Raw genomic sequence first — 26492 nt, 5'->3', positions numbered from 1 at the left:
CTAAACTAAACGACTAGAATGGTCGCACGTGAGCCCAATTAAATCGATCCCAGCAGAGTAAAGTGGGGCTCTCGATAAGACTGAGCGTAAATTTATATAGACAGTGAGAACTCCGATGATCTGAAAAAAAGTAAAAATGTCCGGCACTTTTAGTCCCCTTTTTTATCTGCTTGCTCCCCATTTGGAGTGCCAGCTCTAATTCATGAGTAAACAGTATTGGTAATCGATTTAAATTACATAAATACAACAGGCAAGATCAATCGATTGTCAGGACACCAACATGCATTTTGGAAATATTATCCCCGCATCGATCCTGATTAACCAATATACGGAGCACTTTGTGTCCCCGATCCACGCGGACCAAAACAACCTCTTGAAGCATTTGGGTGGAATGGGTCCTTACGTGAAGGGAACTGGGTTCGGACTATGTCCGGAACTTGAATGGAATGCCAAACCAGAAAAAGTATTTATTTTTGCTCGACACGGTGAACGTTACCCCACAGAACCCGTGGCAAAACGATTGAAGGCAGTTTTCGATAAGCTCAAAAATGCCGACGTTAAGAAACAAGAGGGCCCTTTGAGCTTCATCAAGGACTGGGAATTTTTCATCCCCGGACCTGACTGGTGTGGTATGGAAACCCTTTACGGCGATTTCAATGGATTCCAAACTATGTTTGATTTTGGAAAAAGCATACAACTCAAGTACGGTTATTTATATAAAGATTGTGACGAAAAACTACCCATATTCACTGCCGGAAAGAGAAGATGCGTTGACTCCGCAGAAGAGTTTGGCAAGGGGTTTTTTAACGACAATGATGAGAAATACAATGCTCAAGCAAAAGTGATTGTTTTGGACGAAACAAAACGTATGGGTGCAGACACGTTGACCACGTCTGTCAGCTGCAAAAAGTATATAAGACATGGCGAGTACTACAAACATCCATTTATTGGGAAATACATGATATCTGAGGCAAAAAGGTTGAATACTTTGAGTCCGGGTTTTAACATAACGGCAAAAGATGTCTATGCATTGGCCGTCTTTTGTGCCTACGAGTTGGATGCTGTAGGAGAAAGTAGAGTATGCGATGCTCTTTCACTCAACACTTTCGTCGAGTTGGAATATTTCAGAGATTCCGAAATGTGGTACGAGAAGGCCGCACACCCTTATTCTTTTGCCTTGGGTTCTGTTTACGTCGATGCTATGATTAAACTTTTTGAAGAGCAAGAAACAAAGGAGAACTTATTTTTCAGTTTTACGCACGATACCGAACTGCTACATTTTATGAATGCGTTGGGAATTTTTGAGTACCAGAAGGAAGATTTGAGCACAAGAAACATTGACTTCCTAAGATTTTTTAAGACTTCTGAGCTAGTACCGATGGGTGCAAGGATTGTCATTGAAAGATACACTATAAATAAAGAACACTACATTAGGGTTCTAATCAACGATGCAGTAATCCCCATCCCCGAATGTCAAAACGGTCCTTTCTTTACATGCAAGCTAACCAAATTGAATCACATTGTTTCGGAGAAAATGAAAGGGAACAACTTTGTAGATAAATGCAGGATCACCGAAGAAAGACCCCAGGAGTTAACTTTCTACTGGGATTGGAGAGAAAGATGTTGAGCGATCTATTTTTGGAATTTTCGGATGTAGGTCCTACGTCCCTCTTAGATAATTATATACAAACATATCGTCTGCTTTGAATGTATTTTGCTCTACAGTGGCTTTCTCTTCTGTAAATGGGGGCTTTCGAGGTGTACATGGCGTACAGCATGCTGTGTTCCAGGGTGTGCCCCAAGATACTCCCAAGCCATACTGTGTAGGATCGGAAAGGGGTTAACTATAATAAAATTCTGTTCGCTCTGAGCGGTAATTCTGTAGAGGAACGAAATAACGTGTGCTGGAGAGCACCAGGGGCGTGTTGTTCGCAGCATTAATTGCGTGCAGAATAGGCACCACTAGGGGTGCATGGGAAGGTGTCAAGTTGCGATAACACAGAGGCAACGCTGCTCAGCACAGAAACAGTTTCACATAGTCTTGCCAAGGGTCACAATTACCGCCGCTGCAGACAACCACTGTCCTTGAGGAACAATCTTTTTCCCCTACCCCACACTACATTTCGACGTCTCGACAAGACAATCGTTCCAATAGGTAAACACACCTTTCACGTCTGCCCAGTGGGAGATACTCTCCAACTACCTTATTTATCAAAACAAAACCTTTGCATGAATTAACATTCACCATACCATAAGAAATTAGAAAACTAGAAGTTTCCGTACACACGTCGTTCAAGACCACTATCATTCGTCTCTGTGCTGGTGTCCTGTCAGTCACTATTGCATAAGGTTAGCACTAACCAAGAATCAGTTCTGCATTTGAACATTCAGAGATAAGATTTATCTACACACCCGAATCCTCTTAGACGAGCAAAAATCGACACATAATGAGTAATTCTCATTCTAAAATTTGCAAAAGTTGTCATGATCCAATTATAGATGGCCAAGCCTACAAATTAGGCACTGACCAGTGGCATGTTTCATGTTTTAAATGTTCCAAATGTTCCAAAGCCCTTGGCGTCAACTCCAATTTTTTGGTTCTGGGAACAGGTGCATTAGTTTGTTCAAGCTGTTCGTACACGTGTAAATCGTGCCAAAAAAAGATTTACGATTTGGCCATCTTAACCGGGGATCTGGCGTATTGTGCCGACTGCTTCAAATGTAAATCATGTAACAAGCCAATTGATGATCTCAAATATGCAAGAACATCAAAAGGTTTGTTTTGTATGCCCTGTCACAACATGCTAATGGAAAAGAAGAAGAAATACGAAAAAATGAAGAAGTTGAAAAAAGCCAGAGAGGAAACATTAGCCAATAAAAAGGAAAAAAGCAAATTGAATGACATACCCAAGCTAGAGAATAGCGGCAAGGATGATATCACGCTAGAAGTTTCTATGAAAGATGCTGATTCCAAGAACATGAGGTCGATTACTTTTGATCCAACAAAGTCAGAAAAAAAGGAGGTAAAAACGCTCAATCCACAACAAATAAAGGCATCTACTACTCAATCTGATGGTAACTTCTCGAAAAACGATGATAAGCTAAGTCTATTATCCAAACCTCCTACATATCAGACGGAAGCTAATTCATCCATATCAACTTTTGATGTTGATGACTATGCGGAAAGTAATAACGATGCGAAGGACGAACTAGAATCATCCATATACAGCAAAACAAATGACGCAAACTCTTCTAGAGACAGTGATATCAAAAACTCGTTGGCAGGAAGCCTAGAAAAGATTGATTCAAGTCCAATTGAAAAATTGAATGTTGTCCTGGATTATCACATCGCATCACCTAACACAGAAAAGCTTCAGTCGACTGCCGTTTTCAAGGATGTAACAGAACCTGTTAATATACCCACTTTGAATCCAAACTCCCAAAATGACGATGGTTTTTCTTACTTGTACCAAGAACATCAAGAGTCGGACATTTCTATTCCAATGAGGTCTCCGAAAAGATCAGCACTCTCCCCCGTTAGAAACACTACACAATTCAGAACCCCAGAACTTGATACCCCACAAAAGAAAAAGTCTACCCCGAAAGAAATTTCTTCTCCTTCTAGCATGAATAGACATGGTTTTGTAATTGAAAGCGATGATCTTGAGCCCGAGCCTGAGAGTTTCATCAATTTGGAAGAGACTGAAGAAGAAAGTCTGATGAGCACCACAGAAAGTATTAGTACTGCAAATCAGGTAGAAGCTGATCTTACAGATTCAAAACTTATGAGTCCTATGAAGTACAAGGTCAAGTCTCAGGATCTACTGCAGGAGTCTACCGGATTGAACATCAGGGGCCTGGAATCAAAGAATGTTTCTGAAATAATCAGTGCCAAACCCAAAAAGGCAGTTGCTAATCATTCACCTCACGAAAGACTGATAAATACACCAGAGCAGCAGTCTCAATCAAGCTTTGAATCAATTGAAAGAAACACCCCTACTTCTCGAAAAAAACAGATTGGTGGTTTGGGACGTTCACTGACTAAAGTTTTTGGACGAGGAAGAAAGTACTCAAGTGATGGTAGAGAACTACCTCCGCAAACTCCAGGGACACCAGATACTTTGACGAGTTCTCGAACATCTCCAAGGCTTAACAATACCACCCCTAAAGCACACACGAGAACTCAATCGGACCATTCATACGTTGCGTTCACCACGCCGCCAGTTCCTTTGACTAAGGCCAATCATACGAGATCAATATCAGAAAGTACAACCTTTGATACTGTTGATCAAGTATCAGGTGTTGATAAGGAACTGCGTCTTCTGAAGTCGGAAATAAACTCTTTAACATTATCAAAAGCCACCATAATAAGAGACATTCAGAACCTGGCAAGCCAGATGAAGTCGTTGGAATTAGATATAGCAGACAGGCAGAAAACTTTGAGGGATCTGGATGTTTCTATTCAGAATAGAAGAAAATTGTCTTCTGCCACAACAGAAGAATTGTCCTCGAACATTTCTTCTAGCTCAGGCAAAAACTCATCAAGAGAAGAGCTTTCAGGTTATAAATTACCATCGCAAGAAAACCTCTTACAGCCAGACAATCATCCTCTATCATTGCAACCTCTCCAACCAGGAACAGGATCACCAGCATCAACTCCTGGGTACAATCCGTACCATCAATCTACTGCTCCTACACCACAATCTAAAGATAAACGTTCTGGATTTATGAGGAGAATCTTTGGTGCACATTCAGCATTAAGTAGTGCAGGAACGGGAAGCCAAAGCACTGGGATTTCTGCACCTAGTAGTTCAGCGAGCAGTAAAGTTATGGGTGCTCCCAATATAAGCCAGCCAATGAATGTCAGGCATAACGAGAACAGCATGGATGGAATAGGTTTGAATGATTTGGCCAAGAAGAATGATAATGGGTCTCAAGCTTCGGGAATGAAACCATCCAGGTCTACAAATTTTATGCAATGGCGAACCAATGGCAGCAATGGAAGCAATAATGGTACCAACAACCCTAATGCTAATGGAGTGGTATACGCCAACGGCGGCAATAGCAGTAGTGAATATAGCGGTACGACTATTCCACCGAATAAAATCAATTTCAAATCTCTGTACAGCATGACATTGCAGGAATTGGCTGACCACGAGGGGGGAAGTGGTGTTCCGTTTGTGGTAAAGACATGCATATCTGAAGTTGAACAAAGGGGATCAAAAGTTGAAGGTATATATCGGATCAGTGCGTCGACATCGACTGTAGAAAAGATCGAACAATTTTTTGAAACAATGGACGTTAATAACAATGATGAGATAATTAGAATGCACACATTGATTGATGGTGATATTCATGCACTAGCTGGATTACTCAAAAGATATTTGAAGAAAATACCCGATCCGATTATACCGCAAGATCTTTACAATGCATACGTGAATGTGTCTAGAATTGAGAAGGAAGAAACCCGAGTCGGTAAACTTTCTGATATTATATCTGGTCTGCCAGCGGCAAACAGGATTACCCTTTTGGCATTAACAAAGCATCTTGCATTGATAGCGGAAAATGAGAAATGGACCAAGATGAACAGTGCCTCATTGGCCACGGTATTTGCGCCAACATTAATCAGGCACAACTCGCTACATCCACAGCAAGAAATTCAAGATAACAGGGCTAAAACTTCAGTAACTGAATTATTATTCAAGCATTACGATAAGATATTCGTTTCTTGATGCTCGTTATGTAGGTTATATTCTTATTGTGTTTTTAAGTAAAGTAATTTAACTTTAGATCGATTTATTTTGAGTTTATTCGTTAAAAATTTGCTAGTTCATTTGCGTGTTTATACAAGTATACGTTTCGTGGTTTATAAAGAGAGATAATATTTTCAGAAGGGGTTGGATCTACTTGACGTTTTTGATAGAAGGATCGCTATACATCTCGTATCGTCTGTGGCCGACACGAATTAAGTGCTCTATCGTTCCAAAATCACGACGTGGCACGTTTCTATATTTTCCGAACTCTTCGTGGATGTAGTTTACCCAATTCCTTCTGTTTTCCTGTATATAGACGAAGGTTGCCTTTATGTTAGTATAACTGATCTGAAACGTTTAAAGAAAAAAGTGACTCACGTACTTTTGGCTTCTGGTGCAACGACCTGAGACAATTCCTGTATAAGTCTAAAACCTCCCTTTGCAGGCCAGAAAACTTCTTCACCATAATTGAGGATAATGTGGGTAGTTTATGGAGATGATGCGGTGTACCTGAGGTTATGGTGAGGGTTTAAAGGAGACCCGGAAGGGAGAGATATTAGTAAGTCGTCATCCGCAATAACATTTTCGGCAGTGGAAAAAGATATCCGAAAGTGGTGAGAAATAATATTATGCATGTAGCAGATACCCAAGGGGCCCGAAGGAGTTCCAAGGGAAACACAATAGTCTTCTAGAGATGAGACTACGTAGAGTTGGGTGTAAATGGACAGACAAGATATTTTATTAAGCTATTAATATAAAGAGAAATTTATATAACAACAAGCCGCTTAGTAGAAAGTAGTTGGTCTCTTTGGAGCGTATAACTTCTTGGACTTGACGACTCTGTGTGGAAGTGGGAACTTCAAGTCCTTGCTTAAGAATTGCTTAATGTATTGTCTCTTGACATCAGCGTTCTTCTCGATTTCGACAATCTTTAAGATGTGGATTGATCTAAATCTAGCTCTGTGTCTAGCAGCCAAGTCAGCGTACATGGTTTCGATGGCACCAACTCTGGTGACGTCTCTGTACTCCTTGTACATGTTGTGGGTACCAGATCTGGATTCGTATCTGATCCAAACAGCAAAGTTCTTGACAGTGGTTGGCTTGTTTTCGGAGATGACGTTCAAGGAAACAATTTCACCAGAAGCCTTCTTGACCTTGTGTAATTTTTGCAAGAAGTACCAGTATCTAGACTTTGCAACAACATCGTTTGGAGCAAAGATTCTCATACGGTACAACTTTGGCTCTGGAACGGACTCAGTAGGAAGTCTTCTACCGATAACTTGGTATTCTCTTAAACGGTTAGCCACTGTAGGAGAGAAGGGTAGGGGAGAAAAGGAATGAGATAGGGTTAGTATTACAGTTCATGGGGTGAAGCGCTGGACGCAGTCAGTGGGTGTGGTTGGAAATTGCAGTGACTCGCTTGGTTCTTGCCTATGTAAATTTTGCTTCTCTCGTCGGTTAAACGATGGATTCTGGTCCTTTCTGCTCTTTCGTGCTGCGAATGACTTAAGTGATACATTTCCGACCCAGCTAGAAACGCTTCCTTGCCTGAGACAAGTCTCTGAACTTCGCCACAGGGTCGATATTTCTCTTTTTCATCAAGTAGTGTCGTTCTGGCTTTGTGTGTTCAGCAGATCAACAAGTATCCATTGTATGCGTAATTCTATTTCGTTCACTCTGTAAAGCTATAGTTTCCTCTTGGCTTTTTCGCTTCCACGGTTTCCAACACAACTGCACTTTCCATATTTTTGCACCGGGTGGACGTCTGCACCACTGTGGTTCTGATTCTCACGTACTTTTGAATTACTCTGGTGTTGTCTTTCTGGAGAGAGGCTAAGAAAACGGCCAGAACAGTCAGCAGAGGGTCTGACAAATAACGTCTTGAATGTGAAATAATACTCTCTGAAAACTTTTCCTCAGTGAACGCACGCTCTGTGCTGCTCCATGGGTGATACTATGAGAGAGAGCCCTCCCTCCCTCAGAGCGTGAGCCCGGCCGGCGCTCCACAGTAAGGCCTCGAGGCGGGCCAGCACAGCACAGCCGGAGCTGCACAGCGAGACAGCGGTTGGCGGCGAGACTGCTGGCGCGTGACTGTGTGAATTATGGAGGGTAAATAATAAAAGTGCGGTGCGCGGGTGTGCTAAAGTAAAAGGTATATCACGTGAAAAAGAGGGCTATTACGTGACAAGCCCTTATGTGGCGCAGCCTGGGTAGCAAACCCATTGTCACGTGTGTGGCGGTGACAGGATTAAATGTTTTTCCTTTTTTTTTAATTTTTTATTCTTTCTCATTTTGGGAGGTGGCTCGTATTTTTGTCGTTCCGTCCGTGATGTGTCGTACCGCGTCGTTTACAAATGGCATGATGTGTCGTTCCGCTTAAAATGGGTCCGGTAGTGGGCACTTATCAGGCCGTATATGGAGCTGAAGGCCGGAAGTTTATAAACGTCACGTCTGCTGCTCCCAGACACGCTGATGCAGGGAAGGATGCTCCACTCTGGACTCTGTTTCCCCTAGAGCTCAGAACTTTAGCTCCGCATCAGGCACACGGGGAAGAAAAGGAAAACCTCCGGTAAGTAACGTCATGACCGAAATTTTCAATTCCACGGTTCTGGAAACCATCGAGTCGCCATCTCTCCTCACAGTGGTGGAAAATGTATTCCATACACAGCACCAGCTAAACGTGGTCGAAAAGCTATGGGCATCGTGGTACGCGTACATGCAAAACGACACGCTCGCAACAGGCCTGCTCTTCTTTCTCGCCCACGAGCTCTTTTACTTCGGGAGATGTCTTCCATGGTACGTAATTGACAAAATCCCCTACTTCAGACGGTGGAAGATTCAACCAACATACATACCCTCCGACAAGGAGCAGTGGGAGTGCATGAAGTCGGTGTTGAAGTCCCACTTCCTAGTGGAAGTGTTCCCAATCTGGACCTTCCACCCGTTGTGCAAGTCTCTAGGCATCAGTGTCAGTGTTCCCTTCCCACCATTCACCACCATGCTGAAAGAGTGGGCTCTGTTTTTCGTCCTAGAAGACATGTGGCATTATTGGGCCCACAGACTGTTCCACTATGGCCCGTTCTATAGATACGTCCACAAGCAGCACCACAAATACGCCGCTCCTTTCGGCTTGACTGCTGAATATGCACACCCGGCCGAGGTTATTAGCCTAGGCGCTGGTACAGTGTGCTTCCCCATCTTGTACGCCTACATCTACCGTGACTTGCACTTGTTCACCTTGACCTGTTGGATCATTCTCAGACTCATGCAGGCCGTGGACTCACACTCGGGGTACGACTTTCCATGGTCTTTGCACAACTTTGTTCCGTTCTGGGCTGGTGCCGAGCACCATGATCTTCACCACCACTATTTCATTGGTAACTACGCATCTTCCTTTAGGTTCTGGGATTATGTCCTCGACACTGAAGCCGGTCCAGAAGCCAAGGCAGAAAGAGAAGCAAGAAGAAAGGCTAAGGCCGAAACCGCTGCAAAAAAGCATCTCTAATCAATATTTCAGCGTACGCACGAGTCACCTATTCTCAAACCCACACATGGACCGACTCTGTATCATATATAAATAATTACATCGATCTTTCCATAAATGCCTAATCATAGATATAACGAATTATTTCATGTACTGGATTACGTAAGTACAATATTTTTCCTTCTCACTTCCGATCATGATTCTCAGCCCTCAGCTGTTGATGATACGCATCCTCATTATCAAGTTACTCTTCTATCCGAGCCCCAAAATTACTTTTAATCGGGTAATTTCGTATCTCTCTAACCCAGTGGTATACCCGGGCCCAACATTTTTTCCATAAGGTCTACTGCGATTGAATTTGTGTGAGGTCCAGTGGAACGAGTCCATTAATCACATCCCAAAATCTACCATAGAACGTCCCCTTTTTCTTCTCCCCAAACATGAATTCGCAGACCAGATTCTTCTTTTTCATGCTCATATTCCTTTGGGTGATGTCTTCCTCACCCAATATAGAGGAAAGATACCCATCGTACATTGACCGCCCGCACATCTTACAACAATTCAAATCCGAAGTAAATATCTCTCGAAACGCCCTCCTCTCAAATTACAACGCCGGATATGGGAATTTGACAGGATTTCATTTATCCTACAAAGATGCTCTCGATGGCCGAAATGCCTCTGATTGGCCTTTTCCTGGAAAAAGTGGACTTTTTGTAGAGGAAGAGAAATACAGTATTTTACCTAACAGTGTTAGTCGACGAGCAGCAAATGTGTGGAACCAGGAAGGTAAGTGTGTTGATTTGCCATCTAGCCGTGATGATGACAACAAGGAGAGAGTTGGAACTAAACTCAACACTGGAGATTTTCCATTGAATATATCTGGTCTAGTGCGTGGTCGATTCAACCGAATCGATAACACAAATGAACTATTGACCCCTATACATATGCCATTACCTAATTATTTGTCCAAATTGTATGAATATAGGACTGACGAACGAAGAAGCAAAGAAGAGGAAAAAAGAAACTTAAATAACGATGGCGATGACGACAACTACTCTACTCCAATTGATGTTGATCTACAAAACAATGAATATATGAAAAAAATAGGAAATTTTACTGAACCGGAAGGCCTAATAAAGCTATCATTTTATAATTCATATCCGGAAAGCAGCACAGATGACCTTGATTTTGAAGACACAACAACCGTAAGGGTATCTGTAAGGCTGAATGATTTAACGGAAAAAGACGAACACATTTTAGCTTTATCAGGAGTCTACCATCAAGATACAGGTAATATGGTAGTCACCACGAGATCTGCCAAATTTGATGGAATACACGCTTTGCCAGAACTGAATCTTGCTCCAGGCTCTCACTTTAATAAATCAAGATGGGCCTTATACGAAGAGTTCAATCGGACGAAAATTGATGATCTGAAATTCCAGCAAGTTGAACGTCTTGTAGATGCGTCAGATGAGTGCGAATATATTGGGTATTTCCATATTGAATCCACAAATTTAACTAAAGAAGAGCTCAAAGAAGTTGATTATGAGTTACTCAATCCAATCGGTCGGCCCCACAGACCGGTACCAGATTTGAAACTTTCTTCAGGAATTCTATACTCTCCTAACTGCGCAATTTTATTGAATTTGGAAACAGCCCGAGGTTTGAGAGATGAAATTTCAGACAACAGTTTGAGAAACACAATACTGGTTGCCGCAGTGGTAGTGCTTTTTCAGATTTGGATACTAATACGGCAAATGGCTCAAACCAATACACCATCAACTTTATCCAAGCTATCGTTTTGGACAATTTCAATAATTAACATGGCCGATGGATCAATCTCTGTTATTTCTTTACTTTGCTCAATGATTTACACTGAGCTGTATATTCAATTTGCAGTTTGTTCATTCCTGGCTTTCACATGCTCTGCTATATATGAGATGAAGTATGGGATTCAAATATACTGTACTCAACTAAATGAGCGGCCTCTTGATTGGAGGACAATGTTACAAGGAACTCCAGTTGATGAAAGGTCTGAAAGAAGAGATCGTGATATAAATAATACCGGAGATAATACCAATAATCCTAATGCTGCCGCTAACGACGACAATGGTGCTAATACCACAAACTTTGTGACTCCAACAAATCCTGCTGGTACGACGGATGAACAGGCGGTTGGTGCGGAACTTTATACAAGACATTTCTTTACTATGCTTGTTTTCTTGTTTGTGCTGATGAATGTTGTTACATGGCCTAAAACGCCGAGGCGTGTTTTTGAATACATTTTCATTACACTTTTCAACTCATTTTGGTTTCCTCAAATTTACAGAAACGTGCTACGTGGATCAAGAACTAGTTTCAGTTGGGAGTTTATTCTATCTACGTCTGTGTTAAGACTGATTCCAGTAATATACATTGACCTCTTTCCGAATTCTTTTCATCACCATAGAGATATTGGTTATGTTATATTTTTGTTTTTCTGGATGTCTTTCCAACTAACCATTCTTTTACTGCAAGAGTTATTAGGCCCACGGTTTTTCCTCAGCGATAAGTATTTGCCAGCCACGTATGATTATCATCCTATCATTACAAAGGGTGATATTGAGTCTGGATTCAATCTCGATGCTGAGGAGCTCGTCAGTGATGGATCCTCCTCAACAGATGAAGATTCAAGAAAGTTAAAGTATGTGACCGATTGTGCTATCTGTATGCAGAAGGTAGAGATTCCAGTTTTGGATAATGGTACTGCAGAATCGACTCACTCTCATAATGAGAGCCAAGGTGAACATAGTAGCTTGCTGAACACTTCATTAATTCCAGGGTCATCAGGGATAGGGTTCGGGAAGGGTACCGTAAATTTGATTGCTCGCCGAAGGTACATGGTAACACCATGTAAGCATGTATTCCACACTGAATGTTTGGAAAACTGGATGATGTACAAGTTACAATGTCCCGTTTGCCGGAACAGTCTACCTCCATTTTGACGTTTGATTCACACACCCGTACCTCCTTCCTTATGACATGATTTAAAAATACCACCGCTTGATATCTTTATCTATTTAATGACTGAAACAAATGCAAATGATTACCTTTCTTGTATAAAATATGTCTTAAAACTTAAAAGTGACTCAGAGAGGTTTCTTGAATCCGGTTAAATGCGTTTAATTCCGACTCGCTTGAACCGCAACGATTTTTCAAAGCGACAATACATAATCTTCACGTAATCTAACTAAGAAAAGTTGTACTTTGGATGTAGTAGTATCCTTAAGCTATGCGTTGCAGTTTGCAGGATGCAACGATTTCTGAGAAAAGAAAAAGACAAACAGAATAAAAATTAATATGGTACACCCAGTAAAATTCAAAGCATGCCTTTTTGACATGGATGGATTGCTGCTTGACAGCGAAACTATTTATACTATTTCATTTTCCGATATCCTTATCAACAAGTTCAGTAGAAAGGAAGGACTCACGTGGGATGTGAAAGTGCAGCTGCAAGGACTGCCAGGAGTGAAGGCATGCCAAGTGGTCATTGATTCGTACGGCTTGAACACGGAAACGACGGCAGAGGAATTGTACAAACTGACAAGCGCAAGACAAGAAGAGTTGTGGCCCACTGTGGGAGTTTTGCCAGGAGTTCAGGAGTTGATTGAATATTTGAAAAAAAAGGACATTCCCATTTGTGTTTGCACCTCTTCTTACAAGAACAAGTATGATTTGAAAACTGAGAGACACGACGCTCTGTTCAAGTTGTTCGATGGAAATATAATAACTGGTGATAACCCAACTATCGTCGGAAAAGGTAAGCCACTACCATTCATCTGGTGGATGGGACTTGATATGATAAATAGCAAGAACGGTACGGAAATAAAGCCCGAGGAATGTTTGATTTTCGAAGATGCTTTGCCAGGGTTCATCAGCGGTAAAAGGGCAGGTGGATACGTCATTTGGATTCCGGATCAAAGAGCTCTGGAGTTAATTTCAAAAGATGAGGTGGAAAAGTTGGTTGGATCTAGCAACGAACACGGGAAAATATACAAGTCGATGGAGAATTTTCGGCCTGCTGATTACAGTTTATAGTTTCAGGAGCACGTAGTATGTAGTATGTAGCTTTTGTTTTCGAGAAAAACATGAACATTTTAAGAATATAAAACGGAAAATGATTGTATAAAGAGAGCCATAAAAGATGTGAGGTGTAGAATATAGAATTGTGATATTTCTTTTGTTGTTAATCAAATCAGTATGGGGCGTTTGTGAACAAGAAAGAGATGGATTCACCATTGTGCAATCTTCTGATTGCTTCTGCCAACACACCGGAGATGTCGAGTGAATCTAATTTTGGACATTGTGACAACTTTGATTCGAAAGGAACTGTATTCGTACACACGACTTTTTCCAATCTGGAGTTGTTAATGTTTTGAATTGCCTTACCACTCAAAATTCCATGAGTGACGATTGCAATGACAGACTTGGCACCGTTGTCCAATAAAACGTCAGCGGCCTTCGCCAAGGTACCACAGGTGTCAGCCATATCGTCAACAATGATGCAGATCTTATCGGTAACGTCACCCACCAAGACCATTCTGCTCACCTCGTTGGCACGGGCACGCTCCTTGTGAATCAAGGCAAAGTTCAAGTCTAACTTGTCTGCCAAACCGGCGGCTCTCTTGGCTCCACCAGCGTCTGGTGATATGATGATGGCGTTTTTCATATCTATCTTCTCTTTGATGTACCTGACCACACTTGGTTCTGCATAAAGGTTGTCGACTGGGGAGTCGAAGAAACCTTGGATCTGTGCTGCATGTAGATCCATCGTGATCACATGGTCGCAACCCGCGGTGGTGAGCATGTCGGCCATCAACTTGGCTGTTATTGGGGCACGGGACTTGTCCTTTCTGTCTTGTCTGGCATATGGGAAGTTCGGAAGAACAGCTGTGATTCTTCTTGCCGAAGCAGCCCTGCATGCATTAAGCATAATCAACAGCTCGAAAACCTTATCGTTCACCGGTCCTGCTCCGATCTGCATGATGATATATATGTCTTCATCACGGATGGACTCACCGATGCTGAACAAAACCTCCTTGTTCGAGTCTCTCTTGAACTCGACCGGTGTGAGTGGAAGGCCCAATCTTTTAGCAACCAACTCTGCTAATCCACGGTCAATATCTGAGGCTATGAGCTTGATGGAGTTTGTAGACATTTTGTTTTGGCGGACCTAACGGGAGTTAGCTTGCTGGTTTTGCTGCTGGTTCTTCTGAGCGGTAGATGCTGTTGCTGGCACGAAACAGCCAATTACATCCGTCTCTGCCCTAACAACCTGGGGTAACCTAAGCGTAGCCTGTTTAAAATAGGTAAGAAAGAAAAAATAAAATTTTTCTCCTCGAAAGAAAAAAATGAGGCAGCCGGTTGGGTCACGTGCGCAGAATCCATGACATGTTTTAAAGAAGGTAGGTTTAGATAGGTCTGGATGAGGTTCAAAAGGGTCATCTTTAGAGCCTTTAAACGTGGCAGTAGGACCAACAGACCGAGATAAAAGACACTGTGGTATTGCAAAGATGTCTTCGTTCAAAGACATGAACTTGAACCTGATCAATCCACACAAAAAGCGTGGCGTCGACCGAGACGCCCCTATCATGCTACGATCGGACGATTACAAATACCCTGCAAACCATATGGCCAATGCAAAACGGATCAAACTCCCCACATTGCTTTCCTATAAGCTTCCGTCAGGTCTACTGGCAAAATTGAACTTGCAACAGATTTCGCTGGACGACCTCAATGCATGTACAAAACTAAGACTGCACAACGCACCGGTCGATTCCGCCGGCCGCAACCCTTCTTCCAGCCCAGCGCATGACAATTCCCCCGTTCCGGGCTCACGGATCAACTCGCCATTACCGACGAAGTCGAGTCGTTTTGTCGCCGAGCAAGCTGCACAAAAGGAGATCTCCCTACACACCACATCAAAGGCTTCCTCTGGCGCTTCGGCGTTTAAGGAGGAGAACGAGAGTTTGATCAGAACCATAACGGACCTTGCAGACGGATTAAAGAAGTCGTCAATAAGCTTATACCAATCCAAAAATTACATGGCATCAATAGTTGACTTTACACAGTCGTATATTCTTTTTATCTTGGCGTTGAGACTGAAGGAGACGCATAACGAGACCCATAGTGTAGGTGCTGCAGAAACGGTGAAGCAAATCTCTCACAAGAGACGGGATTGGATCAATGTCTTGCTGTTTGGAGAGAAAATCATCAGCAACTTCACCAAGATCATAGAGGCGGATAGGGGACGAGAAAGAGAGAGAAAGATGAACCTGAATGGATTAGTGCACATCCTTGGCTTCATACATTATACCAATGGTTTCATCCAGCTTCACTTGGGCAATACGATCCTCAAATACATGGACATTCTGAAGGATGAAGCCGTATCGGACGAAAACATAAACAATGCTAGAATTGCGAAGCTATTGAGCAAATACGAAGAGACTCTGGAGAGCTCGAAAAAGGCTTTGCAAGTCGGTGAGAATAATCTGGGGTTGTTTGTCATAGCAAAGGAGTATCCTCACTTGTGGAGTCAGAGTTTCACGAAGATATCAAGTGTGAAACAAAATACTATTGTCTTGCCATACGACCTCAATGTGCCGGGACCGAGCCAGATACCGAAGTTCAAGACAGGTGTGAACTATTGCTTGCCGATCTGCTCTCACCTCTGGGACTTAAACAACATGATCAACTTCAGTGGCTTCTTTCTGAAGGAATGGTGTCTACGACAATCGCTTAAGCACAGCCTAATATTCGGCTGAAAAAGCTCAATTTATAGATAACAATAAGAAAACAGGCAATTAACTGTACATCAATTTATACTAATAAATATATCGAATGTTTTGGATTGAAAAGAAATTGAGTTTACCGAACCGAATCCGCCAGAACCGAAAAACCGCCATCACTCTCCCAAGGTATCTGGGAACAAGAAAAACGATATTCCGATGATAAAGTAGGTTGCAACCAACATGACACCTTCCAACCAGTTGGAGCTGCCGTCTAAAATCAAGGAGTTGGTGATGAAGACAGAGACAAAGATGACGGCTGTCTCATACATGCTGAAATACAAACTCATTGGCACGTCCATGATCCAGCCGACCAGGACTAAGAACGGAGTGACAAAGATGGCGATTTGCAAGGAAGAGCCAATGGCGACTCCGATGGCCAAGTCCATTTTGTTGTGGTATGCGACGTAGATTGCCGTGACGTGTTCTGCCGCGTTACCGACGATGGGGATGATGATCAAACCGATGAATGTCTTCGACAACCCAGAAGTCTGCACAATCTCGTCGATGGTTCCGACCAAGTAGTCTGCACTGATGGAGACCATGACGGTGGAAAGGAGGAGGACGGCTATGGCGGAGATAGCAGAAAGGTGCTGTTCCGGAGACGAGCCCAGGTCGTATATGGACTTTGGTCTGTTGATCAGGAAGGAGTTGCTACGAGAGTGGGAAGAAGCGGACTCCGGTGCGGTGTTTTCTTGGCCGTAGTATGATGCTGGCTCAGCGGATTCAAGGGCCTGGGCTGGATTGGCTGGCTGGGCCTCAAGGTCCTGGATGACGTTTTCGGCGCTGGCGTCGGCGTCTTCCGTGAAAAGGAAAGCGTGTGTCTTCAACTGGAAGACCATGTAAAAGACGTAGACGGTCAACAAGACGAAGGAAGTGCCCCTGGAGAAGTTCAAGATCTTGTCCGCCAAGTGGCTCGTATCCTTGGGCAACGAGAGGTAGAACGCGGCGGGCAACAAGAGGGCCATGACCGAGACCGCGAGCAACGAGCCCATGGTCTGCGCCGCCGTCTGGTTGAAGAACTGCTCCTTGTAGCGCAGGCCTCCGACGATGAAGCACGACCCCAACACCAAGAGAAGGTTGGACAAGATGGAGCCGAGCATCGAGGCCTGCACGACGGTCACCTGGTTCTGGCGCAAGGCGATCACGGAGACAATCACCTCCACCGCGTTTCCGAACGTGGCATTCAACAAGCCTGCGATGGAGTCGTTGTGGATGGACTCGCCGAGCTCCTCCGTGGCAAAGGCTAGCAACGACGCCAACGGGATGATCGCCATGAAGTTCGTTGTGAAGACCGTCACCGCACCCATGCCCACTTTCTCTGCCACGATTCCAAGCGGCACAAAGAGCAGCAACCAGTTGACTGGCGACGACCGCAGCGTCGTCGCACACGCCTCGTAGCCCGACTTGAGCATCGACTGTGCAGGCTGCTGCTGCGGCGACGACTCCTGTTCTAGTAGTGCTGTGTTTTCTGAAGACATTGTTTTAGCGCCGGCAATGCGTGTACGCTGCTGTCTGTACCGTCTGCAGAATCAACCCCACCACAAGACACACAAGCTAAACAAGCTAAACAAGCAACACAAGCAACACAAAAAACACAAGCAACACCACCCCTCAAAAACCGCAACCCCACACGACGGCATCGACGGAGACCCCGGTCACCAACGGTTAACGCTGTTGTATATTGAGCCCACCTCTTCGCTAGACCAGGCCTGGCTCGCTCTTGGACGGCAATTGCCAGGGCCGCTTTCGTCATCGTCAGAGCAGCAGGAACGGTGAAAAACCCCGCGCAAAAAGCGCCGCGTGCGCACGTGACAAAACCGCGTCGATCGGCCCGCCCACGCCAATTTGGGACGATCGGCCCGGGTGCGGAGCTCTGGAGAAAGACACAGCAGCCTGTGGCGACGCGACGCGACGCGACGCCAAATGAGCGACGCGGGTGAAACAGAAGAAGCAGGCAAGCAAGCAAGCAAGCAAGCAAGCAAGCAAGGCAGGAAGCGGTGACGCGAAAAAAGCACGGGGAACATACGACAAGGGGGCAACGCGTGTGCAACGCGACACAAACGCGTTGGCAGGCCCTCCTTTATGGGCAGCGGCCCCTTTGGGGGAGCAGATTGCCTCTTTGGGCAGGTGTTGATTATCCCCCCCTACGCCGAATCCGTCACTTGACGGGAAGACGGCGTCTGGAGCTGGCGTTGCTCCTCCACAGCGCTTGCTCCCTCCGTTCCCGTGTGGCAGCAGCTCTTCACCGCAGATATATAGCAGACTCCGCTGTGGAAACTGCAAGCGGTGCTTCCCCTGGTGGCTGTACCTCGCAGTGCTTGTGTGCGTGTCCCGTGTGTCTCGACAGCAGAACCCCTCGTCCAACCCAAGCCAAACCAGCAGGACCCTCGTGAGAGCAACGCAGGACAGAAGCGACCGCAACACGTCCAGCACCCACCCCCGTCGACCAACTTGAGACCCACCCGCCGCTATGTCTGACCTCGAAGCTCTGTACGTTTTCTTGAACAAGCCCGTGAGTGCCGAAATGGTCCACTACCTGGTGGCCACCACCGCCTCGATCATCTCGGTGCCGCCTGGCGACGACGAACCCCCCGCCGCCAACTGCAGCCAGTACGACTACCCCTCCCCTCCACAGTCGCCCCAACACTCCGCCACACCCTCGAAACGCAGACCCTCCCTCTACTCCTTCATCCACCGCCTCATCCAGCACTCCCACGTCCAGAGCACCACCTTGATGACGTGCTTGATCTATCTACACCGTCTCAAACAGGTCATTCCTCCCAACTCCGTCGGAATGTCCACCACCCACCACAGAATCTTCCTGGGCGCCATGCTTTTGGCCGCCAAATACACCAACGATTCGTCCCCAACAAACAAGCACTGGACTACCTACACCGACGGTCTGCTGTCATTGCGTGAAGTAAACGCTCTCGAAATCGAGATGATCCAATACATCGGCTGGGGGAACTTACGCTTCGAAAACAGCGACCTAATCCACTCGCTGTCGTACTTTTTGGAGCCAATAAAAAGAAAACTGAGGATCAAAAACGAAGAAAGACTCTTGAAGGAAGTCGCCGCCTTGAAAGAGGCCGAGGCAAGCTCCGACTTCTACAACTATCCCCAACACCAGCCATCGCAGCGTTCGGCATCCTCGTCGTACACACGGTTGTCCCACTCTTCCACTTCTTCTTCACTTCCTTCCCTGGTCTCCTCCTCTTCAACCTCTACTGTTTCGTCATACATGTCTTTACCAAGAAAAGACTCGATTCAGTCCATAGAGTCAACGACCTCAGACACAAATCCTTCACCTATCATATTCCCAAACAACACCTACAATACGCCCCCAAAATCAAAATCGGCAAATCTAATCTCCTTGCCATTGCGCCCTTTGAAATTGAAACCAAAATCACAACTCTCAGACTCTTCCTCAAATCTCAACAACATTGCCAACTCAAGAAAGTTCAAAAACTCAACAAATTTACCCCTAAATATACCCATTTCGTCTTCAACTTCTTCACTATCCTTGAAAGATAGCAAAAAATCGTTGAAACTGGTGAATTTGACGCAGGTCAATTTAGATGGGAAGGAGAATGTCCCTTCTAATCCCCCTAATATTGATAACGTTGTCACCCTTGTCACATAAATTCACTCGCTCAACAGATTTCATGCTTTTGCCTGGATACGATACCAATCAAACCACTATAATTTACATTTCGGTCACTCAGGATCGCCACCGTTGACATTCCTTTTTTTTGTTCTTCAGTTCTTTAAACCTTTCTTTTCCCCTTATTTCACCCTTTCTCTACTCATTCATTGTTTTTAGAAATTGTTGATATACTTCTATTTATGTATTCCTTTAATACTACTTAATCATGCGCTTATCCATTCGAAAATCATAAGATAATATGAAAGTGATCTGCTTACTTCACCTATGTATATGCCCAACTCAATATATTCATTCTTTATCTATTTATTAAGGGATATTTAACTAAAAGCTGAACAAACAACTATAACAAAAATCAATTGTACAAATCATCTTCCTCTTCAACATTACCAAAAGACGCCCCGCCGTCAGCAGCAGTGGATGTCTCACCAGCAGGTTGAGATGCACCAGGTGCTGGGTCAAACTTGAAAGAGCTTAATTGGCCCCTAGAAGATTGCAGTTGTTGTGCGTAAGCTTCATATCTTCTCAATTCCGCAGGAGACACAGATCTCTTAGCAGTCTTCATAGCTTCTTCAAAATGAGACTTGGTGATATATGGAACTGGATCTGGTTGATCTTCCATTACAACATCAGCTTCTTCACCTTCCTTCTTAACTTGCTGTGAGTCTTCAAATGCCTTTTGTGCCTCGATGGAATCTTTGATTGCAAACTTGGCAGCCCTTTGAACAATGTATGATAAATCAGCACCTGAAAAACCGTTGGTTAGCTTAGCAATTGCTCTTAAGTCTAATCCTGGTTCCAATGGTGTCTTTCTTAATTGTGCGTTCATGATGGACAGTCTAGCTTCTTCATCAGGTAATGGAACATATATCAATTGATCCAATCTACCAGGTCTCAAAATAGCTGGGTCAATTTGATCTGGTCTATTGGTAGCACCAATAATAAAAACGTTCTTCTTTGCGTTCATACCATCCATTTCTGTTAATAATTGGTTAACAACTCTATCGGATGCACCTCCGGCGTCACCCATGTTTCCACCTCTAGACTTAGCAATAGAATCTAATTCATCCAAGAACACAACGGTTGGTGCAGCAGCTCTAGCCTTGTCAAAAATATCCCTGATATTAGATTCGGATTCACCATACCACATACTCAACAACTCAGGACCCTTGACAGAAATAAAGTTTGCAGAAACTTCGGTTGCAACTGCTTTTGCCAACAAAGTCTTACCAGTACCTGGAGGTCCAAAAAACAAAACACCCTTAGAAGGCGCCAATCCAAACTTGGCATATTGATCTGGGTGTAAGACTGGATATTCCACAGTTTCTTTCAATTCTTGCTTGATACTGTCCAAACCTCCTATGTCGTCCCAGGTAACATTGACACTCTCAACAACAGTTTCACGCAATGCAGATGGGTTCGAGTTACCAAGGGCAAATCTGAAATTGTCCATAGTGACACCCAATGAGTCCAAAATTTCTGCATCGATATTTTCTTCTTCCAAATCAATTAATTCCATCTTTTCTCTAATTTGTTGCATAGCAGCTTCAGAACATAAGGATGCAATATCGGCACCAACGTAACCATGAGTTTCGGAAGCAATCTTTTCCAAATCGACATCATCAGCTAGCTTCATATTCTTGGTATGAATACGTAAAACTTCCAATCTACCAGTTGCATCTGGGATACCAATATCGACTTCTCTGTCAAATCTACCAAATCTTCTCAATGCTGGGTCAATAGAATTTGGTCTATTAGTGGCAGCAATGACAACAACATTGGCTCTTGCCTTCATACCGTCCATCAAGGTCAATAATTGCGAAACAACTCTTCTCTCGACTTCACCGTTGGTCTTGTCTCTCTTTGGAGCAATCGAATCGATTTCATCAAGGAATATAATGGAAGGAGCATTCTTTTCAGCTTCCTCGAAAGCTTTTCTCAAATTGGATTCCGATTCACCTGCCATCTTGGACATGATTTCTGGACCATTTATCAAGAAAAAGAACGCACCAGTTTCGTTTGCAACTGCTCTGGCCATCAAGGTCTTACCAGTACCCGGAGGACCGTACATCAAGATACCCTTTGGTGGCTTGATACCAATAGCCTTGAACAATTGAGGATGTCTCAAAGGCAACTCAACCAATTCTCTGATTTGAGCCATTTGCTTTCTACAACCACCAATATCGTCGTAACCGACTTCGTTCAGGTTGTTTTCCTCGTCTTCTCTGTTGATTGGTTCGCCTTCGGAGTGTATTATAGTATCCTGAGAGACGATAGCGTAATCCTCAGGCTCGACTTCGACAACCTTGAACTCAACTTGTCTCATACCACCTCTGACGACAAAATGGTCACCCTTTCTTACCGGTCTGTATGCATCAACGAAGTAAGGCTTTAGAAAGACGTCGAACAACGAACCTGTTAAACCTTCGATTGTGTCTGCAATAGGTAACACCGAGATTCTGGTGGCAAATTTGATGTCAGGACATGGATGGATGACAACAACATCTCCCAACCTAACTCTTAAGTTGTTTCTAGCAACTCTGTTGATTCTGCAGACACCATCTTCCATATCATCGTCGACCAAGACAACCAAAACGGTGTCTTTTCTTTTTTTGCCTTTCACCAAGACGGCGTCACCACGGAACAATTGTAACTTCTCCATGGTGTTCGAAGTCATCGAGATTATAGAGTTGTCATCGTTGGTGGCATCATCGACAACCAAAGCGTTGTCCTTCTTCTTTCTCCGCAAGATCGCAGTGGCGGTAGAGTCTTCAGGGCCAATATCTCTGCCGGAAGCATCTAAAAGAGGTTTTTTCTCACCAGACATGTTTCGTTACCAACTAAGTGATTGTTTCTTTGTCTTGATATGCAATTGCTTGTAACTCTGGTGGAAATAAAAGAAAATCGGCCCAGATCCCATATTCCAGGGAAAAGGCAAATTCCCATAGACATCGTCGAACGGCAGGCCAGTGGCAAAATACAAACAGGCCTCCACACTCCCCGGCACCGCTCCTAGGGCCGGGGGGCAAAATGCCAGAAAAAGTGGGTGCTCAGCGCGAGCAACCTGTTTTGGCGATCCAGGTGATGATGGGGTGGATCGAAAAGATCGGAAAAGAGACGGATAAGAGGAGATAGAGTTCAGAAACTTGGAGATATAATCCCAGTTCCAACCCCAATTCACTTTACATCCGTAAATCCCAAAAACCATGGCATCAGCAGTGAAACATGAAGCATCTTGCATTTTTTGCAAGATTATCAAAGGTAAGTAGGCAGGTCACGACGAAAATCGGGTTACTGTGAAATAATGAGAACCAGAAACAGCTACTAACTCTGTGGGTTTAATGCGATTGCGTTCCGAACTCATTTTATCCCGTTCTTTCAGGTGAGATTCCATCATTCAAGCTGGTTGAAACAGCTCACTCTTACTCGTTCCTAGACATCCAGCCAACAGCAAAGGGCCATCTGTTGGTGATTCCAAAGTACCACGGCGCTAAGCTGCACAATCTTCCGGATGAATATCTCCAAGACATTTTGCCAGTGGTCAAGAAATTGACGGTTGCGTTAGGCCTTAACGTTGATGGTCCAGAAGGTGCTGGCTACAACGTTTTGCAAAACAACGGCAGAATTGCACACCAAGTAGTCGACCACGTCCATTTCCACTTGATTCCAAAAAGAGACGAAGCCACAGGGCTTATCGTGGGCTGGCCCGCCGAAGATGCCGACATGTCTGAGTTGGCTGCATACGCAAAGGAGTTACAGGCCAAGTTGGCATGATTGAACTACCGGCCGAAATATCATCAAATAATGCGTGAACGTTTATAATTAATACAAAAAATTTATTTATGTACTTGATTGTTTTGAAATTTATACTATAACTTCAAAACACACTTCACAGGCCCACCATCCCACTGACCTGGCGGGCACCGGCGCCAAAAACCATTTGCATCGTTTGTGTCCCAAATGGGAAGTAGCTTGCAGTGTACCAGAGAATGGACAGTATCTCCACAATGCCCATGATCAAACTCAGAATCGTGCTCTTGAGCACAACAGCACAGTATATGGTCAATACTTGACTTGTTACGAAAACAACTGTAAACGGAAGTCTCTCCTTGCTCGACAAATGCTTGACGTACGACACCGGCCCTTGCAAAACACCGAACGACAAGAAAAACAACAAAGAGCCAAGTGTCCAAAGCATGACAAATTTCCTTGGCTTCAATGTGAGCACCGGGAAGAGGAAAAAGCCTAATGCGAAACAAGCAGTTGATCCGGCTAACAAAAGTACAAAACCCAAGTACCTTTCAAATCTTGACAAAGTAAACCAAGATGGCTCTTCTGATGCCCCCAGTAAGTCTGATGAATTCAGCGGTAGTATATTTTGGGCACCATCAACAGTTTCTTGGAATGTATTACTTATATTCGTCCCTAAATTTGTAAAGAATGACGATGCTGTGTTGGTAAAATCATTGTTGTTGGTCGTCCGCGTAGTTCTCCAGTTGGATATGAAAGCAGCATTGTTGTCTTCCGACATTTTATACCGTAAAAAGAGTCCTCCGAAACTTTGTTTCCCTGCCTAGAAGTCACTGACACCCAATTCGGAGAAGAGGAAAGTCATTTGAGCTAGACAAGCCCACTATCTTCATAATAACAACGCATATCTCCCATGCTAACAATTCGTGCTCGCCCGAGGAAAATAATTAGAAAAAATTGCCCGTAGAAACCTTACGGAACGAACTGCTAACATATTATCATTATAATTTACAAACACATGAATACATACAATCTTTCGTTATAAATGAAGTTCTCTTAGTTGCCAAACCCACCAACAGACTCCTTAGAAAGCAGTTGGTCAAGAAATTCGGCATCGCTTTTGAACTTCAGTCCTGGCTCATTCAGCAGCCGATCCAAATCCTCTGGAGAAGCAATTTCTTCCGACTTGTTTGTATTATTATTGTTAAAGTTTGATACCGGTGACGGTATGCTGTTTAAGTTATCGAATTCATTGTGCTTGGTACTGAACGAAAGCCGTCCATCAAAGTTATCATTTGCATTATTATTTTGATTCAAATCGACTTGTTCCAAATTGAGAAGTGGATCCATGTTATCAGCTCTCGGATACTTTTTATAGGACTCTGAAAGTTGCTTGAAATCCACAGGCTCAGAATGAGCATTAGAAAAGTCCATGAACTTCAACTTCGATTCACTAGGCTTGATGTCGACGTTCTCTGTAAACGCCTTTAAATTTTTTTGGAAACTATCCAGATCCGTATTTGGACCATTTCCCCCCCTGTGGGATTCGTTCATATCAGCGTTGTTTGGAGAAATACTATTATCATATGTGTAGTTTTCGGTCGTATTATTTTTATTGTTAAAGGCTTCACTTTCTTCGGCGAGTTTATCATTTAAATTGAGTTGTTCTACTTGTTCATCCAATTCTGCGAGTCTCTTATCCTGAGCTTCTAGAATTTCCTTCAAATAAAGTATATAGTCCACACTCTTATTTAAGATGATGTTCTTATTTGCTTTGGTGTCTTTATTTGTGTTTTTAGACTTCGATATGTCATACAGCATGGATGGAGGTATCAAGGCTCCTAGCTCTTTTATCTTTTCCTTAATTAAATCACGTCTTCTTCTTTCAACTGCATTGTGTAGTTCTCTTCTTCTTGACAGTTTATTTTCTTTACTCAACGCACTTTTAGGGTTCAGATGCGTAGCAACCGAGGACGGGGAGCCGATGCCTTTAAAAGATGGTGAGTTTATAGGAGACTTCAAACTATCATCATTGTATGAGCCATAAGGGGAGTCAAGGAAACCCTCGTAGGTGGAGGATGGTGATATCAGATTATTGAGTGAGGTGCCAAGCTGGGAACCATAGCTCTTCGCTAACGTGTTCGAAATAGTCTTTCCGAGCTTGTGGCTGGTGAAATTGGTGGAAAACCCCAAAGACTGAGGAGAAAACGCATCAGTCCGCAAGGAGGAAGAGTCTCTGGCAAGCGAGGTTGATATTGGCTGAGGACTTTGGTACACTGAGTTGGAAAGAGACTCGTTATTGTTGGAGCTGTTATTCACAGTGTTCATCGAGAAGTTGTTGGGGACGATCGGCAAACCGTTGATATTGATATCAACAGGGTTTCTAGAGGTAGCATCACGGTTCATATCATTGGTGCTGCCCATGTTGTTGTTGTTTGACACGCTTTCATCCATCAAACTGTCGATGAACTGCTTGTCAAACTCCTCGAGGTCCACGGGGTTCAAAAAATTACCAGCAGGGGACTGTGTTGGCTGAATGTCGGTATTGTTGGTATCTACAAAGCCGAAATTGCTCAGTGAATTCGTATATTGGATGTTAGTTTCCGGCCCGCGGGCATTTCCTACAACATTTTGGCTTATCTGGTCCCAGTCCTCGTTGTACCCATTGGTATTGCCACTCGTGCTGAAGTCGTTGAAATTACCAAAATCCTCGTGGCCTGTGTTTAGATTGCCGTTGCTGTCGTTGGTAAACGGCGTCGTTGACGAACTATTGGTGTTTAAAAAGTTGGAGTTTGGAGAATTGAAATCGTTCACAAAGTTGTTTGAACCATTACGACTCATCTTCCTTGTTGTATAGTGTGATGTCTCCTTTTTATAGTATAGTCTGCAACTCCCTTTGCGAAGTATACAGCTCTTTTTCTGGTATTTTCTGTTGTCACTGACTGCGGCAGTGCAATGAGCGCAAAAGATCGGGGGTAAGCTGGTTCTCGCAACAAAAGGGTGAGGGTGCC

General features: G+C 43.8%; 14 protein-coding genes across 14 annotated transcripts; 7 read left to right on the top strand and 7 right to left on the bottom strand.

Moving 5' to 3' along the window:
- Positions 1–280: 280 nt before the first annotated feature.
- PICMEDRAFT_70750 (hypothetical protein) lies at positions 281–1627 on the top strand (the record flags this gene model as incomplete). The annotated part of the gene is made up of 1 exon (XM_019163727.1): positions 281–1627. One exon carries the CDS (start codon positions 281–283, stop codon positions 1625–1627), a length of 1347 nt encoding a protein of 448 aa, XP_019020304.1.
- An 820-nt stretch (positions 1628–2447) lies between these two features.
- Positions 2448–5732, top strand: PICMEDRAFT_70749 (hypothetical protein; the record flags this gene model as incomplete). Its single annotated transcript, XM_019163726.1, has 1 exon — positions 2448–5732. The coding sequence occupies one exon, from the start codon at positions 2448–2450 to the stop codon at positions 5730–5732; it is 3285 nt and encodes a 1094-aa protein (XP_019020303.1).
- Positions 5733–5789: 57 nt separating this feature from the next.
- PICMEDRAFT_14663 (hypothetical protein) lies at positions 5790–6356 on the bottom strand. Its single transcript, XM_019160478.1, has 2 exons — positions 6136–6356; positions 5790–6059 (listed from the first exon to the last, which is right to left on the bottom strand). Exons 1-2 carry the CDS (start codon positions 6217–6219, stop codon positions 5904–5906), a joined length of 240 nt encoding a protein of 79 aa, XP_019020302.1. The 5' UTR covers positions 6220–6356; the 3' UTR covers positions 5790–5903.
- A 117-nt stretch (positions 6357–6473) lies between these two features.
- Positions 6474–7592, bottom strand: PICMEDRAFT_14662 (hypothetical protein). Its single transcript, XM_019160477.1, has 2 exons — positions 7550–7592; positions 6474–7059 (listed from the first exon to the last, which is right to left on the bottom strand). Coding segments are annotated over exons 1-2 (522 nt in total). The 5' UTR covers positions 7551–7592; the 3' UTR covers positions 6474–6538.
- A 565-nt stretch (positions 7593–8157) lies between these two features.
- On the top strand, positions 8158–9425 carry PICMEDRAFT_14660 (hypothetical protein). Its single transcript, XM_019160476.1, has one exon. It carries the CDS (start codon positions 8335–8337, stop codon positions 9256–9258), a length of 924 nt encoding a protein of 307 aa, XP_019020300.1. The 5' UTR covers positions 8158–8334; the 3' UTR covers positions 9259–9425.
- Positions 9426–9542: 117 nt separating this feature from the next.
- On the top strand, positions 9543–12393 carry PICMEDRAFT_14659 (hypothetical protein). Its single transcript, XM_019160475.1, has one exon. The coding sequence runs from the start codon at positions 9678–9680 to the stop codon at positions 12219–12221; it is 2544 nt and encodes an 847-aa protein (XP_019020299.1). The 5' UTR covers positions 9543–9677; the 3' UTR covers positions 12222–12393.
- A 183-nt stretch (positions 12394–12576) lies between these two features.
- On the top strand, positions 12577–13314 carry PICMEDRAFT_28763 (hypothetical protein; the record flags this gene model as incomplete). The annotated part of the gene is made up of 1 exon (XM_019162555.1): positions 12577–13314. One exon carries the CDS (start codon positions 12577–12579, stop codon positions 13312–13314), a length of 738 nt encoding a protein of 245 aa, XP_019020298.1.
- Positions 13315–13471: 157 nt separating this feature from the next.
- PICMEDRAFT_57264 (hypothetical protein) lies at positions 13472–17545 on the bottom strand (the record flags this gene model as incomplete). Its single annotated transcript, XM_019163226.1, has 2 exons — positions 13472–14363; positions 16185–17545. The coding sequence occupies 2 exons, from the start codon at positions 17543–17545 to the stop codon at positions 13472–13474; spliced, it is 2253 nt and encodes a 750-aa protein (XP_019020297.1).
- Positions 17546–17633: 88 nt separating this feature from the next.
- On the bottom strand, positions 17634–18314 carry PICMEDRAFT_96885 (hypothetical protein). Its single transcript, XM_019165122.1, has one exon. It carries the CDS (start codon positions 18089–18091, stop codon positions 17723–17725), a length of 369 nt encoding a protein of 122 aa, XP_019020296.1. The 5' UTR covers positions 18092–18314; the 3' UTR covers positions 17634–17722.
- Positions 18315–18543: 229 nt separating this feature from the next.
- PICMEDRAFT_21130 (hypothetical protein) lies at positions 18544–19104 on the top strand (the record flags this gene model as incomplete). The annotated part of the gene is made up of 2 exons (XM_019162185.1): positions 18544–18633; positions 18679–19104. Coding segments are annotated over 2 exons (516 nt in total), but the record flags the coding sequence as incomplete, so codon positions are not given.
- A 576-nt stretch (positions 19105–19680) lies between these two features.
- PICMEDRAFT_14656 (hypothetical protein) lies at positions 19681–22649 on the bottom strand. Its single transcript, XM_019160473.1, has one exon. The coding sequence runs from the start codon at positions 22298–22300 to the stop codon at positions 20087–20089; it is 2214 nt and encodes a 737-aa protein (XP_019020294.1). The 5' UTR covers positions 22301–22649; the 3' UTR covers positions 19681–20086.
- A 215-nt stretch (positions 22650–22864) lies between these two features.
- PICMEDRAFT_14655 (hypothetical protein) lies at positions 22865–23556 on the top strand. The gene is made up of 2 exons (XM_019160472.1): positions 22865–22992; positions 23114–23556. Exons 1-2 carry the CDS (start codon positions 22938–22940, stop codon positions 23503–23505), a joined length of 447 nt encoding a protein of 148 aa, XP_019020293.1. The 5' UTR covers positions 22865–22937; the 3' UTR covers positions 23506–23556.
- PICMEDRAFT_14653 (hypothetical protein) lies at positions 23177–24316 on the bottom strand. The gene has a single exon (XM_019160471.1). It carries the CDS (start codon positions 24260–24262, stop codon positions 23621–23623), a length of 642 nt encoding a protein of 213 aa, XP_019020292.1. The 5' UTR covers positions 24263–24316; the 3' UTR covers positions 23177–23620.
- Positions 24317–24537: 221 nt separating this feature from the next.
- PICMEDRAFT_70737 (hypothetical protein) lies at positions 24538–26322 on the bottom strand (the record flags this gene model as incomplete). Its single annotated transcript, XM_019163725.1, has 1 exon — positions 24538–26322. One exon carries the CDS (start codon positions 26320–26322, stop codon positions 24538–24540), a length of 1785 nt encoding a protein of 594 aa, XP_019020291.1.
- Between the last annotated feature and the right edge of the window lie 170 nt (positions 26323–26492).

The sequence above is a fragment of the Pichia membranifaciens genome (assembly GCF_001661235.1).
Source record: "Pichia membranifaciens NRRL Y-2026 unplaced genomic scaffold PICMEscaffold_1, whole genome shotgun sequence".
In the NCBI taxonomy this organism is placed as follows: domain Eukaryota; kingdom Fungi; phylum Ascomycota; class Pichiomycetes; order Pichiales; family Pichiaceae; genus Pichia; species Pichia membranifaciens.
Note: the sequence above shows the minus strand (reverse complement) of the source record. Positions and strands in the feature narration are given on the sequence as shown.